This window comes from Podarcis gaigeae (genome assembly GCF_964106915.1).
Source record: "Podarcis gaigeae genome assembly, chromosome: 12".
Taxonomy (NCBI): domain Eukaryota; kingdom Metazoa; phylum Chordata; class Lepidosauria; order Squamata; family Lacertidae; genus Podarcis; species Podarcis gaigeae.
In genome coordinates, this window is record NC_139688.1 from 54673928 (window position 1) to 54688905 (window position 14978).

Genomic DNA, 14978 nt, shown 5'->3' on the forward strand with positions numbered 1-14978 from the left:
AATATAACTCCTTTGTGCCCCACACAATGTAGAGAACCAGCCATACAGCATGTGAAACATGGAAAGTGGTTATTTCAGTTTCTGGAGGCAAACGCCCTGACATTTTAGTGAGTTATGAGCTAGTGTTCATTATTTGCACCTACGATATAAACCTTATGACATTTAGTTCTGGACTATATCCAGCCATCAAATAAAAAAGAAAAAGAAAATCAAATTAAGTGTTTGCTGAAAGCACAATTCCATAAAACAGTGAAGCCTCGAGACTGTTGAAACACATTTACTTTATTTGAAGGAAGACATCTGCCAGAGATACATTTCCTGTTTGGGGTTTGCAGAAAGAAATTACAGTTTTAGTTGAATTCAAGATGTCCATTTACTCATAACTCCTTTGAGGGTTTTCTTCAATCACTAAACAACGTCAATAGGACAGGAAAATATTTTGCAAAGAGACAAGTGCTCCCCTGGCTTAATACAGACACCGGTTGTGTTCATGCAACAATTAATTCCCAATGGATAAGCTCATAATGAATGGTAATGATTTTTTAATATAGGAAAGACCATCTTTTAATACGTGTAAAGCTTTATAAACAAAATATATATTACAGAGAAGTTACTAGATGAAATGGTTATTCTGTTGCTAATTATCCAGTTAAATATTGTATATTGATAATTAAACTGGGTAAGTAAAGGAATCACCATACAATAGTTTTCAGGCAACTGAAAATAAACATTGTTTTGAAAGAGTCATCTCTACAGAAATGTCAGGTTCTCCCTGTGAAATATACTCAGAGTCGAGAGTGGATTTCATGCTCTTTATTCAGCTCATAGTGGTGAAGAGGAATGAAAGTCCCCTCAAAGTATCTGCTTTATATACATTATTTACACAATGGGCTGCACGTGATTGGCTAATTCTGGAATTCTCCTGTAGGCCAATCAGGTTGTGGATTCACTTCCATCTGGAGCTGGATTGGGTGGCTCCTGCAGACCAATCAGACTGCTGCATTCTGAATCCTATTGTTCTAGGACCAATCAGACTGCTGCATTCTGAATCCTATTGTTCTAGGACTAATCAGACTGCTGCATTTTGGATCCTATTCAACTCAGTGCATAACACCCTGCATTCAGGGAGACCCTATCTCACAATGTGGACTTATTTGAGGAGAACCTAGTGTAGTGTAAAGTGACTGGAAATGCAGTTAGATTCCATGTATTGTTTAAAATTGTATCCCGCCACAAAACGAAACATAATCCATTACTACCCTCAATGTTCCTTGAAGAAATCTAGACTTAAACGCCACTCTATTAGCAGACATGTTTTTATTTTGTCATAGAAACCATTAGCTCCTGTCAAGTATTTCATACTGCGAAGCCAATTCTATCTTACATTTTCTCTGCACCAGAAAAAGTAGTAGCATAACAGCATCATTTTCACCCAGTGTTCTCTTCTCATGAAGTGTTCTTGTCTCTCTTACTGATCAGTAACTAGACAGTGTAAATCCCACCCTGTCATGTTATATAAATCTTTGCGGCAAAGATTTTTGTTTTAACCAAGTGATGAACATTGCGGACTACTCTTTTCATAAAGCAGTGTATATTGTTGTGGAACCCTGCCACAACAATTACTAGGCTAGTTAGCGCTAAATACATGCAAGGCAGGCAGCTGCTATTATTCTGCAGACTGTAAACCGCCATCCTAACATCTCATATATTGTGGCTGTTGTGATAAAAGGCCATATTTTCAGCTCTCCTTTATTTCCATACAGCCTCCCACCTCCCAAGAGCAGCTGAAAATTCAACGCCCTGGACAAACATGGATAAATTTCACATTGGCAGAGCCTAACAACCAGATCCTGCCTGGAGACAAGTCACTGTGTTCTGATTAACACTGCAAACCCCTGGGCAGTATGAATCACATGATTTTCTCTTAGGAGGTAACTTTTCCATGTTCCCCTACCAAAGGCAGCTGAGATTTTCAGAATTAACCTCATGTTCCTATTGATACATAAGGGACACGGGTGGGTTAAACCACAGAGCCTAGGACTTGCCGATCAGAAGGTCAGTGGTTCGAATCCCCGCGACAGGGTGAGCTCCCGTTGCTCGGTCCCTGCTCCTGCCAACCTAGCAGTTTGAAAGCATGTCAAAGTGCAAGTAGATAAATAGGTACCGCTCTGGCGGGAAGGTAAACGGCGTTTCCGTGCGCTGCTCTGGTTCACCAGAAGCAGCCTAGTCATGCTGGCCACATGACCCGGAAGCTGTAGGCTGGCTCCCTCGGCCTGTAAAGCAAGATGAGCGCCGCAACCCCAGAGTCGGCCACGACTGGACCTAATGGTCAGGGGTCCCTTTACCTTTACCTCCTATTGATACATAGCAATTTAACCACAAATAAGTGACTTAGATAAGTTTAGCAGTAATTCTTTATGCAACGTTTTGGAACATCATTCACACATGCATGGGCATCACTCGACTTATTCATGAGGACCAATAAGATACAGCTATGTTGTTATTCCCTCTAAGGCAGGCATGGTCAAACTTGGCCCTCCAGATGTTTTGGGGCTACAATTCCCATCATCCCTGACCACTGGTCCTGTTAGCTAGGGATGATGGGAGTTGTAGTCCCAAAACATCTGGAGGGCTGAGTTTGGGCGTGCCTGGTATTAAGTGTCAAGCTAAAAATTGGCTGTTCCTTTTCAGCTGGTCCTTCTCTCAAACCATTGGCTAAGCTGTTGTGATGTCACAACATTCCAATAACTCAAGGTGAAGTTACAGATAGGTAGCCGTGTTGGTCTGCCATAGTCAAAACAAAAAAAATTCCTTCCAGTAGCACCTTAAAGACCAACTAAGTCAGTTCTTGGTATGAGCTTTCGTGTGCATGCACACTTCTTCAGATACACTGAAACAGAAGTTTCCAGACCCTTCTATATAGTGAGAAGGTGGGGAGGGGTATTACTCAGAAGGGTGGTGGGAATGGGTGATTGGCAGATAGCTGTGATGAGCCTGTTGACGACTCTTAACGACTGCAATAGGTCTTACAGGAAAAAGCAAGGGGTGAGAAGGTGAAAAATGGCTTTGTCATGTATAATGAGATAAGAATCCAAGGTCTTTGTTCAGGCCAGGTTTCTCCATGGTTTTAAGTTTGGTGATAAGTTGTAATTCAGCAGCTTCTCTTTCCAGTCTATTTCTGAAATTCCTTTGTAGTAAAACAGCTACTTTGAGATCTTGTATAGAATGTCCTGGGAGATTGAAGTGTTCTCCTACTGGTTTCTCTGTCTTGTGATTCCTGATGTCCGATTTATGTCCGTTTATTCTTTGGCGTAAGGTCTGGCCTGTTTGTCCAATATAGAGAGCTGAAGGACACTGTTGGCATTTGATGGCATACACAATGTTAGACGATGAGCAATTAAATAGTCCCGAGATGGTATGTGTGATGTTGTTGGGGCCAGTAATGGTGTTGTCCGGGTGTATGTGGCAGCAAAGTTGGCATCTGGGTTTATTGCAGGCTCTGGTGCCAGTGTCCGTGTTAGGTCTGGTTGTAGTATTATTGTGGGTTAGGAGTTGTTTAAGACTGGGTGGCTGTCTGTAGGCGATGAAAGGTCTTCCTCCCAGAGCTTGAGAAAGAGAACTGTCATTGTCCAGGAGAGGTTGTAGATCTCTGATGATGCGTTGTACTGTTTTAACTTGGGAGCTGTATGTGATGACTAGAGGTGTTCTGTTATTTTCTTTTTTGGGTCTGTCTTGCAGCAAGTTCTCTCTGGGTATCAGTCTGGCTCTGTTGATCTGTTTTCTAACTTCATCTGTTGGGTATTTTAGTTCTAAAAAGGTTTGCTGTAGATCTCTTAGGTGAGAGTCTCTGTCTGTAGAATTGGAACAGATGCGGCTGTAACGTAGTGCCTGGCTATATACAATGGACAGTTTGGTATGTTTGGGATGGTAGCTAGAGGCATGTAGATATGTTTGTCGGTCAGTTGGTTTACGGTATAAGGTGGTGTCTATGTGCCCATCCTGTATTTTTATAGTAGTGTCCAAAAAATGTATTTCTTGCATAGATTGATTCATAGTTAGGTTGATTGTGGGGTGAAAATCATTGAATTTCTGGTGGAAGGTGTTCAGGGTCTGTTGACCATGTGTCCAGATGATAAAAATATTGTCAATGTATCGCAGGTACAAGAGAGGTTTGAGTGGGTAGGAGTTTAGGAAACATTGTTCTAAATCTGCCATGAAGATGTTGGCATACTGTGGGGCCATGCGGGTGCCCATTGCTGTGCCACTGATCTGAAGGAACAGGTCATCACCGAATTTGAAGTTGTTGTGGGTAAGGACAAATTGGCAGAGTTTGGTGGCAAAGTCCGCTGTGGTTTTATCTGAAATGGTGTTCCTTATAGCTTGTAAACCATCGTTGTGTGGGATGTTGGTATACAGAGATTCACATCCTGAAGCAAAGTGCTTAACCTGAAGCACTATATCTGGGTTAACAGAGTCTGTAACCTGAAGCGTATGTAACCCGAGGTACCACTGTAATCATCTTTATCCTAGTGGCATCGTGCAAAACTGAACAAAAAATAACTTACCAACCTGATCTTACAAGTTTAAATGCCTATCTTAAGAATGTTGCTGGAATTCAAATAAATTACCCTCCACTGAAAGGGCAATTACTACTGGAGTCAGGGCTGAAATCAGGGGGTAGGAGAGAAATCAGCCATGTACTAGATAAAAAGGCTCAAGCTCAGATGTGAGCCTGTACTTTTCCACTGGTTGAAAGCAATTGACCAGCTGCTTTGAAACTCCCAGTGCATCTGGCTTGTGTAGTTGCCTGGTAACTTGTCATGTGGTACTGCACATATATTGCGTTTAAGGAGAGATACACAGTTGCTGGCCTGGTAGTCTTTGGGGACGAAGAATTTGTCAAGTATTGTATTGAAAATGCTTTGGCTTTATGCTGGATTGGAGTTAGATGCAGGTTTCGTATAATTCACTGTCACTTTTTAAGGTCGAAGGGCTAAAAGCTTACCACCAGTCATTTTAATAAGTTCATGTGCTCTGGATAAATGAGGTCTTTATTTGAATATACTCTAAGAATAAGGTGCAAAGGTGTTTGTAGAAATGAAGCTATTGTTGATGACTTGCAGTTACCAATTCCTTATGTGATGCCCTGGAAAATCCTTACAGACACATCAGTCGTATGCACGTCTGCTCAGAAGTAAGTCCTGTTGAGTTCAGTGGAATTTACTCCTAGGTATGTATATACTGGGACGCGGGTGGCGCTGTGGGTTAAACCAGAGAGCCTAGGACTTGCCAATCAGAAGGCTGGAGGTTCGAATCCCTGCAATGGGGTGAACTCCTGTTGCTCAGTCCCTGCTCCTGCCAACCTAGCAGTTCGAAAGCACGTCAAAGTGCAAGTAGATAAATAGGTACCGCTCCAGCGGGAAGGTAAACGGCATTTCCGTGCGCTGCTCTGGTTCGCCAGAAGCGGCTTAGTCATGCTAGCCACGTGACCCGGAAGCTGTACACCAGCTCCCTCAGCCAATAAAGCGAGCACCGCAATCCCAGAGTCGGCCACGACTGGACCTAATGGTCAGGGGTCCCTTTACCTTTACCTTATGTATACACTGGATTGTAGCAAGAATGGAATTAATCTCATCATGTCTATTCTTTAGCACATGTGCCACATGTCTTTTGGCCATGATATTATACTTTTGTATATTCACTCAAGTAGCTCCCACTAAACAACTTCCTATAATTGGGGGGGGGGGATAAATAATTCAGTTATAGCATCCTACTTTGCTTCTATCAAATGACAATGTGAACATTAATGCATTCAGTACAGATGACAAGCAAGTACTTAGTAGAAGTATGAATTTTCAAAGAAAATATTTTAATGAAGCAATTAAGAAGCATAAGCTGGAGATTACGGGAAGAAGCATGAATGGATTTATATGCAAGTTTGGGCAAGACAAAACTTCCATGAACTCTCTTATGGTTCAGACTGGAGAGCATTGATTTAAAGCCACCGTAGTTCAGTTAAAATGCTAACTTCCATCGGCTCCCTCTAGTGGAAAGAATACCAGTGGAAAGAATACATTAGGAAACCAATGTAGCTTAGATCTGAAGGCACTTTCACATACAGGGAAGGAGTTTTCCCCCACCAATTTTCCTTCCTTGTTCCATCCCACTATGCTTTAAGGTCAATCTTTGGGAGGGCTTTTCAGTGGACATGAAGAGTTGCCACCAGAAGTGTACTGAGGTTGTCTAGGAGGCAATGTCCTCCTAGACTGCTTCAAAGCCTATAGATACAGTGAACAGAATTCAAGGATAAACTTCCTTCAGTTTGCAATTTTTGCTTAATTAAAGCAGGACAAGATTTCATACAGCAAGATCTAACATCTTGTTGAGTGCATTTTTAAAAAGATGCTCTTAAGTCTAAAAACTGTTTAATTGTTTGTGTCTCTATAGAAAACTAAACTCTAGTTATCCTGCATAGTAACTTCACCTTTCTTATCATTATTTTCTAATGCCACAAACTGTCTACAGACAAGGCTTCTCTCTCAAATCCCTCCGGTTAACTAGAAATGTAAGCTGAACAGCACAACTGTAAGGAAAAAACTTAAATCAGCATTAAATCTGAAGATCAGAATAGTCAATAAACCAATTTCCAAGTAAATGCATTTAGGAATGGAAAGCTGGCTTTGTTAAAACACTGTAAAAAAATCTCTTATATATTGACTGCAGTAATATTTTTTAAGAGGAAATATTTGCATTGTTTCTGTGTGGAAAGCTAAAGTAAAGGTAAAGGTACCCCTGCCCGTACGGGCCAGTCTTGACAGACTCTGGGGTTGTGCGCCCATCTCACTTAAGAGGCCAGGGGCCAGCGCTGTCCGGAGACACTTCCGGGTCACGTGGCCAGCGTGACAAAGCTGATCTGGCGAGCCAGAGCCGCACAGGGAAACGCCGTTTACCTTCCCGCCGGTAAGCGGTCCCTATTTATCTACTTGCACCCGGAGGTGCTTTCGAACTGCTAGGTTGGCAGGCGCTGGGACCGAGCAGCGGGAGCGCACCCCGCCGCAGGGATTCGAACCGCCGACCTTTCGATCGGCAAGTCCTAGGCGCTGAGGCTTTAACCCACAGCGCCACCTGCGTCCCTGCGTGTGGAAAGCTACTTAAAAATAAATAAATGCAGAGTAAGCATATATGACCAGGCTTTTTGTGCTTATTTTACATCAATCCATGGGTAGGCAAACTAAGGCCCGGGGGCCGGATCTGGCCCAATCGCCTTCTAAATCTGGCCCGTGGACAGTCCAGGAATCAGTGGAATGTGTCCTTTTATTTAAAATGCATCTCCAGGTTATTTGTGGGGCATAGGAATTCGTTCGTGTGGTTTTTTCCAAAATATAATCTGGCCCCCCACAAGGTCTGAGGGACAGTGGACCGGCCCCCTGCTGAAAAAGTTTGCTGACCCCTGGGGTAGAGCATGAGACTCTTAAATCTCACGGTCGTGGGTTTGAGCCCTATGTTGGACAAGAGATTCCTGCACTGCAAGGGGGTTGGACTAGGTGACCCTCATGGTGCCTTCCAAATCAGCAATTCTATGAATAATGATTAACATTGTACTATGAGACCAGTTTGGAATTGCTTTAAATATTATAGGAATTAATTGTGGTGTCTGTTGTTTACAGGATACAGGTACATTTTCTTCCTTCCATATACAGTCATACCTCGGGTTACAGATGCTTCAAGTTGCATTTTTTCGGGTTACGGACCGCCGAAACCTGGAAGTACCGGAACAGGTTACTTCCGGGGTTCGGTGGTCGCGCATGCGCAGAAGCACTAAATTGCGCTTTGCGCATGCGCAGAATCACAACCCGTGTGTGCGCAGACACGCTGCTGCGGGTTGCGAACATGCATCCCGCACGGATCACGTTCGCAACCCAAGCATCCACTGTACTTTATTTGGTTCTTGAGAACATCTTTTAAGTAGATAAGCCACTTCTCTGGCAAGGCAGAATAGTGTTTTAACAGTGAATGATATTGAGCAATTGGTACAATATGGTAAGAATTTGGCAACAGAAATCTCTTCCTTTTAGTTATTTTTATCTCAGCTGGAGAGAAATGCATGAGAAAACAATTCTCGTACACATTATGAACCACAGCTTAACCAGCTCATGTATGATATAGATAAAAAGTAAGAAATATTTATAACCAGCTCATAACTTGCTCTAAGCAGCCTGACACAGAACCATTCAAAATTCCTGGTTTTATCTAAAATGCCAGAGTTACAAAAAAATTACTCTAAAATGCCAGAGTTACAAAAACAACAACTGTGTTCAATATGGTTATTTTTTTTTAAAAAAACCCTCTTTATTGCCTTGCTCTGAACAGCAAGTTAATTTTGCCTTTACAACAAAGTCATGATTTTAACTTACAAAGTCTTTGTTAACGATGCATTTTTCCTGAAATGGAAATTTGCCTTTATATAAATGTAAAAAATAAAAAATAAAAAACGCATCAGGTTTCATCAATATATTCCTACAGAAGCTTTAACAGGAAGTCTTCAATGATGACATATGACTTTATTTACACTTCTGGTCCTTCTCCTCCGGGAACCAGCTGAAAAAAAGGTCGCATGAGAAGATGAAGAACATAAGCATTTCATCTAGAAAAGTTATGTACAACCATTCTACCCTCTCTCAAGGATGGAGCTACAGAAACATGCCCAGCAAGATCAGTTCTGTTGGCCTGTTTGGCAGAGCCACACCCTGACTACCCGTCTCAGGCAATGTAGTGGAAGAAGCATTAACAAGATTCCTCCCACCAATTGCAGTCTGGCTCATACAACACACTAAGCCAAACAAGGTTCACACTTGGGTTATAGCTCACAGTTACTGGGGAGAGAACTTGGCCGCAAGCTCCAGTGCAGATGGTAATCTAAACCAAATCTTGGCAGCAAAAAAGGATGAAGGAGCAGCAAGGCAGCTGTGAGCTTGCCTTTGGAGACACCCCCCCCCCATGTTCTCACCGAGTCAGGGTTAGGCTTTGCATGTTGTGTGAAGAAGGCCATTGTATAAGCCACCTTGAATTTTTCAGCTCAAAAAAGATTATATACACATGTGTGTCTGTAAATGAATTACATTAGAATAGCTTATATTCCTTTGTTTTACATTTATTGAGACCCCCCCCCCCACCCAAAATAGGCAGTATCTCCATCTCCCTGACTCAGAACATGCAACATCTCTGTTCTTTTTTAGGATACCACTTCAATTTTTTGGCATTTTATTGGATTCTGTTTCAGTTTCTGACAACAGTTTCTGAATTAACCAAGCTTCCACAGTTAACTAGTTTGGCCTAGTTAACAGGAATTAACTAGGGACATAAATGTAAGACTAATTACTTACCATTGTTATGTTATTTCCATTTAGCAAAATCTGGTCTAGCTTTGTAATTCTTCGTCCTTCAGGTGTGATCTCACTGTTGAACACAAGACAAACAGAAAAAGGATACAAAACTGGAAAGTTTGATGAAAACTATTTTTCATTCAAGTCTTAATTATCTGATAAGAGACTGCTAGTCTCCATGCCAGTGTCACCCAAATGTCCCTGAAGGGGAAAACCGGTAAGATAAATAATTGCAGCAATCCTACCTACATTGTTCTGCAATTGGTACTTTCCTAGAATAGCATGGGAAGGGAAGTTGTTGCAATTATACCCTTATACAGTAGCTAACGAAAAAAGTAAGGAATGAGTATCTCTGAAAGATGCTGCCACAGTAGACTGGGGATTTGTAGAGAGGAGCACCCCAGTGTCAGGGGGCAGGTGCCAAGAGCAGGATAATAATAACTCACACAGCATCAATGAAGTTAACTCTTTCTTCAAAGAAACAAACAGCTCAGGAGACCAGGCGTAATGAACACAAAAACTCTTCCCAGTAGATCTTGCCTCAACGAGGCAGTTGTGAGGACTGAAGGTCCCTGCCTTCTCACTGCCTAAGTCTCCATCTCCCCTGGTTCCTTCCCAAGCAATCTGAGACTCCATTGATGCATCTGTCTCTGCTCCACCCTCTTCATACTTCTTTTGGTCCTGGGAGACCAGGGGGGAGGGGAGCTGGTCACAACAGGAGGGCTTCTTCAGAGGTCCACCTCATCTGCTTCTTGGCCCCCCTCCTCTCCAACCCCGATTCTGGACCTCTCTCTACCACAGGCTCTTCCCGCTCACTAAACCCTGTTACCTCTTCAACTTCCAACACCACCTCCTCTCAGTCTGCTCCCTCTTTTCCCTCTGACCTCTTATCATAGTCCCACTACCAATTTCTGGGCTCTGAGCCTTGGGGGTTCCCCAGCTGGTGCCTCGTACCACTAATATAATGCTCCACTCTCACCTTAGGAGAATTACACTCTGCTTTTTCTGAAAACTGGTGAACAGTATTACAGCATGCCTCACAAAAGTAGCTAATATTGTCTGCCTATGTCCAAGTGTGGGAAAGGTCAAGAGAGCAAGTTCTGAAGAGTGAGTCAAAGTAAAGACAACTGTTGGTACAAGATGTGCTGAGATTGAAAGCCAGAAGCAGCCATACTTACAATTCTGTAACATCTTCCAATACCATGTCTGAAGCCCGATGTCAAGGAAAAAGTTACTACGAAAGTAGTGATTCACATTTCCCCCTGCATTCATTAGATGAGTAGATATCCAAGAGGGCTAACAGTGTTTTTATATTATCAAGGTGTAGGTCCTGTTCATATAATACATGGCTGTCACACAAGTGCCTCAGAGCATGTACAACAGGTGCTAGGCTTGCAGCCTGGAAGATTGATGTACAACAGGGGTAGGGAACATGTGATCTTATTGGACTCCAATTCCCATCAGTCCCACTCAGCATGGCCAATTGTGAGGGGTGATATAATCCAGCAGCGTCTGGAGGACAAGGATATAATACCCCATCCATTATGTACAGGTACCATCTGTCAGTACTGCAGACACAGTAATCGCAGAAGTCCAGTGGCTGCAAATGATCTTGCACAGTTGCAGTGCAAACCACCAAACGTACGAACCTAAATGCAGATCTACTTTTCTCCAATTCAAAACACCAGAACAACTCCCTTTCCAGGGGAACATTATTTTAAACAGCTGCTTGCCAAAAAAAAAACCCCAACAACCCCCACACACAACCCAAAAAGCAAACTGTCAAAAGCTTCCACATTATTCCCTGTAAAGGATACTGACAAAGTCATCAAATCCTAGGAGTGTGCCAACAATTTCTTTATCACTTTTCATCACGATGTGAATTCGTGAGCCTATGCACTTGTCCACCAGCTCTGTTAATCAGAAAAAGCATTTAATTAGCAGTTACTAATGTATGTACAACTGTATGAGCATTGTCTCTTTCTTCAAGATGTGTTTTCAGTTACCAATGATTTTAAACATACTTCATTTACAAAACAGTCTGTATCCAAAACTAAAAGCAATCTTATTAGCAGGGGACACTAGCATATTACATAATTAAATAAATCCAGTGGGTCAATTAAATAATCCCAAAGTTCAAAAGATGCAGTTGGGAGCTGGTTATGATCAAATACACAATAAAAAGATTGCTAGAGCCTCAAATTTTAATGTGATTTCAGCTCTGAACCTTTCCCTGCTTTTCAGAAACTAGCATTCAGGAGCATCATTGGCTGTAGCTGTGAAGGCAGAGCACAGCCATTGCACTTAGTAGCCATCGCTAGGCTTATTATCCTCCATGAATCTGTCCTATCCTCTTTAGAAGTCGCTCCAGTTGAGGGCCATCACTGCCTCCTGTGGAAGCGAGTTCCACAGTTGAACTATCTGCACTGCGTGGAGAAACGCTTCCTTTTATCCATCCCGAATAGTCCAACATTTGGTTTCATTGGATGCCCATGAGTTCTGGTGCCACGAGAAAGGAAAGAACCCTCGTCTCCATGCTGTGTGTAACTTTGCCCCAGGTATGTATGTGGCCATGATGCCACACGTACAAATGCTGCACTTGCCCCCCACACCTCCTCTCATCCTCCCCCCTCTCTCCCCCTCCCCTCCCTGCCCCACCCCATTTCCCCCTCCCTCAGCCCACTCAATTTCCCCACCCCATTTCTCCCTCTCCCCCTCCCACCCCACCCCATTTCCCCTCCCCCACCCTGCCCCAACCCATTTCAACCCTCTCTCCCCACCACACCCCATTTCTCCCCCTCTCCCCCACCCCATTTCCCCCCTCTCCCCCACCCCATTTCCCCCTCTCCCACCCCATTTCACCCACTCCCCCACCTCATTTCCCCATTCCCACCCTGCCCCAACCCATTTCAACCCTCTCTCCCCACCACACCACACCCCATTTCTCCCCCTCTCCACCACCCCATTTCCCCCCTCTCCACCACCCCATTTCCCCCCCTCTCCACCACCCCATTTCCCCCTCTCCCACCCCATTTCACCCACTCCCCCACCTCATTTCCCCACTCCCACCCTGCCCCAACCCATTTGAACCCTCTGTCCCCACCACACCACACCCCATTTCTCCCCTCTCCCCCACCCCATTTCCCCCTCTCCCCTGCCCCATTTCCCCCTCTCCCACCCCATTTCACCCACTCCCACCCTGCCCCAACCCATTTCAACCCTCTCTCCCCCCTCTCCCCCACCCCATTTCTCCCCTCTCCCCCACCCCATTTCCCCCTCTCCCACCCCATTTCACCCACTCCCCCACCTCATTTCCCCACTCCCACCCTGCCCCAACCCATTTCAACCCTCTCTCCCCCCTCTCCCCCACCCCATTTCCCCCTCTCCCACCCCATTTCACCCACTCCCCCACCTCATTTCCCCACTCCCACCCTGCCCCAACCCATTTCAACCCTCTCTCCCCACCACACCACACCCCATTTCTCCCCTCTCCCCCACCCCATTTCCCCCTCTCCTGCCCCATTTCCCCCTCTCCCACCCCATTTCACCCACTCCCACCCTGCCCCAACCCATTTCAACCCTCTCTCCCCCCTCTCCCCCCCCATTACTCCCCTCTCCCCCACCCCATTTCCCCCTCTCCCACCCCATTTCACCCACTCCCCCACCTCATTTCCCCACTCCCACCCTGCCCCAACCCATTTCAACTCTCTTACCCCACCCCATTTCTCCCCCCTCTCCCCCACCCCATTTCCCCTCCCGCCCTCTCTTTATCCCTCTCCCCCGGCTTCACCGCTCAGAGACGAGCGCCCGCCATTCCTTTACCAAGAGGCAGCAGCTGAGACGGGTTGGTAGTCGCGTTGGCCGCCATTTTGCCGCGAGGCCTGACTAATCGAGTTCGCCGTCCTCTTATTGCTCACTGGTTTAATAAATAAATAAATAAATGCCCGGGGAGGCGGGCTCTTGCGTCCCCGGCCACTCATAACAGAGCAGACTGTTCTAGCTTGAACAGACTCAGCGAATCGATAAGAGAGCAATCGAACTAGGAAAGCCCTCGGAAAGGAGTCCCAGCGCAAGTCGAGGCCGAGGGGCACGTGACGACCGAGCGCTAACTTTAAAAGCCCTACTCTGGTTTGTTTCTTTTTTTAAAGCGTATCTTGCTTTATATCCGAAACGCATCTCCTGGAACACTTTTTATTGCCTCCAAAGACCTAAAGGAGAAGGCACTCTGTGCATGCTCAAGGGTACCTTTTCACCCACCTGTTCCTAGATTGGACCCTGGTATGGAAAATCTCGGGCGCTTGGATTATGGTCGAAGGAGGACTCGAAAGGCTGGAGTTCTGAAAATGCACAAGCATCAGACCTCCGAGGGTTGCATCCCTTTAAAATATGGGTTGCGTTATCCACCCGTTTTTAAAATCTGCAGCATGTCAAAAAGATGGATTTTAGCCCGTCGTTTTGTGTTCTAACCTTGGAGATTAGTAAAGCAGTCAGTACCCACCCAATTCCTGTACCTGCCCTTCCTAAATACAACAAATAGCATTTGCAATGAGGTTTCCCAAACAAGCTAAAAGGCCACGGGCTTTGCTATGTATAATATACAGTCAAGGTCAAGCCTGCATTCTTATCTGCTCTCCACTTCCACACTTAGAAGACTTCTGTGGGTTGAGCAGTCAGGCCATGGGATGTATGTGTATATATTGTGATATGCACTACACTACAGCAGGCTTTCCCAAACTTGGGTCTCCAGGTGTTTTTGGACTACAACGCCCGCCATCCGTAGCTAGCAGGACCAGGGATTATGGGAATTGTAGTCCAAAAACATCTGGAGACCCAGGTTTGGGAAATCCTGCGCTAGACTGATGACAGGACAACTAGTGTAAATGAGCTCTAGTCTGGTTCTTATTTTTTTGCTATGGGTACCAACTGATGCTAGTATATATCCCCTATATGTACCCATGTTGCTGGTAAACTGCCAACTTTTAATCCATAGTACTAAAGGCGAAAAGTTTTCTAGCGCTGTATGTAATAATGCATTCCTTGTAAGCAGTAGCATAGGTAAAGGTAAAGGTACCCCTGCCCGTACGGGCCAGTCTTGACAGACTCTGGGGTTGTGCGCCCATCTCACTTAAGAGGCCAGGGGCCAGCGCTGTCCGGAGACACTTCCGGGTCACGTGGCCAGCGTGACAAAGCTGCATCTGGCGAGCCAGAACCGCACACGGAAACGCCGTTTACCTTCCCGCTGGTAAGCGGTCCCTATTTATCTACTTGCACCCGGAGGTGCTTTCGAACTGCTAGGTTGGCAGGCGCTGGGACTGAGCAGCGGGAGCGCACCCCGCCGCAGGGATTCGAACCGCCGACCTTTCGATCGGCAAGTCCTAGGCGCTGAGGCTTTAACCCACAGCGCCACCTGCGTCCCAAGCAGTAGCATACAACTGGCTTATTCAAGACTCTCTACGCCAGTTATAGAGGCTACCTTTTAAGGTAACATTAAACAAGTGTGCTGATTTTCATTGGCCAGATGTCACGTGTTCCAGACTTGTGCCCTGGTCTGTGCTATAAGCATACACTTAATGGTCCCCACCCACCAAATTTATC

General features: G+C 45.0%; 1 protein-coding gene across 1 annotated transcript; it reads right to left on the bottom strand.

The window, feature by feature from the left end:
- Positions 1-8323: 8323 nt before the first annotated feature.
- LSM5 (LSM5 homolog, U6 small nuclear RNA and mRNA degradation associated) lies at positions 8324-13351 on the bottom strand. Its single transcript, XM_083706439.1, has 5 exons — positions 13206-13351; positions 11201-11296; positions 10562-10589; positions 9384-9456; positions 8324-8598 (listed from the first exon to the last, which is right to left on the bottom strand). The coding sequence occupies exons 1-5, from the start codon at positions 13249-13251 to the stop codon at positions 8566-8568; spliced, it is 276 nt and encodes a 91-aa protein (XP_083562565.1). The 5' UTR covers positions 13252-13351; the 3' UTR covers positions 8324-8565.
- Between the last annotated feature and the right edge of the window lie 1627 nt (positions 13352-14978).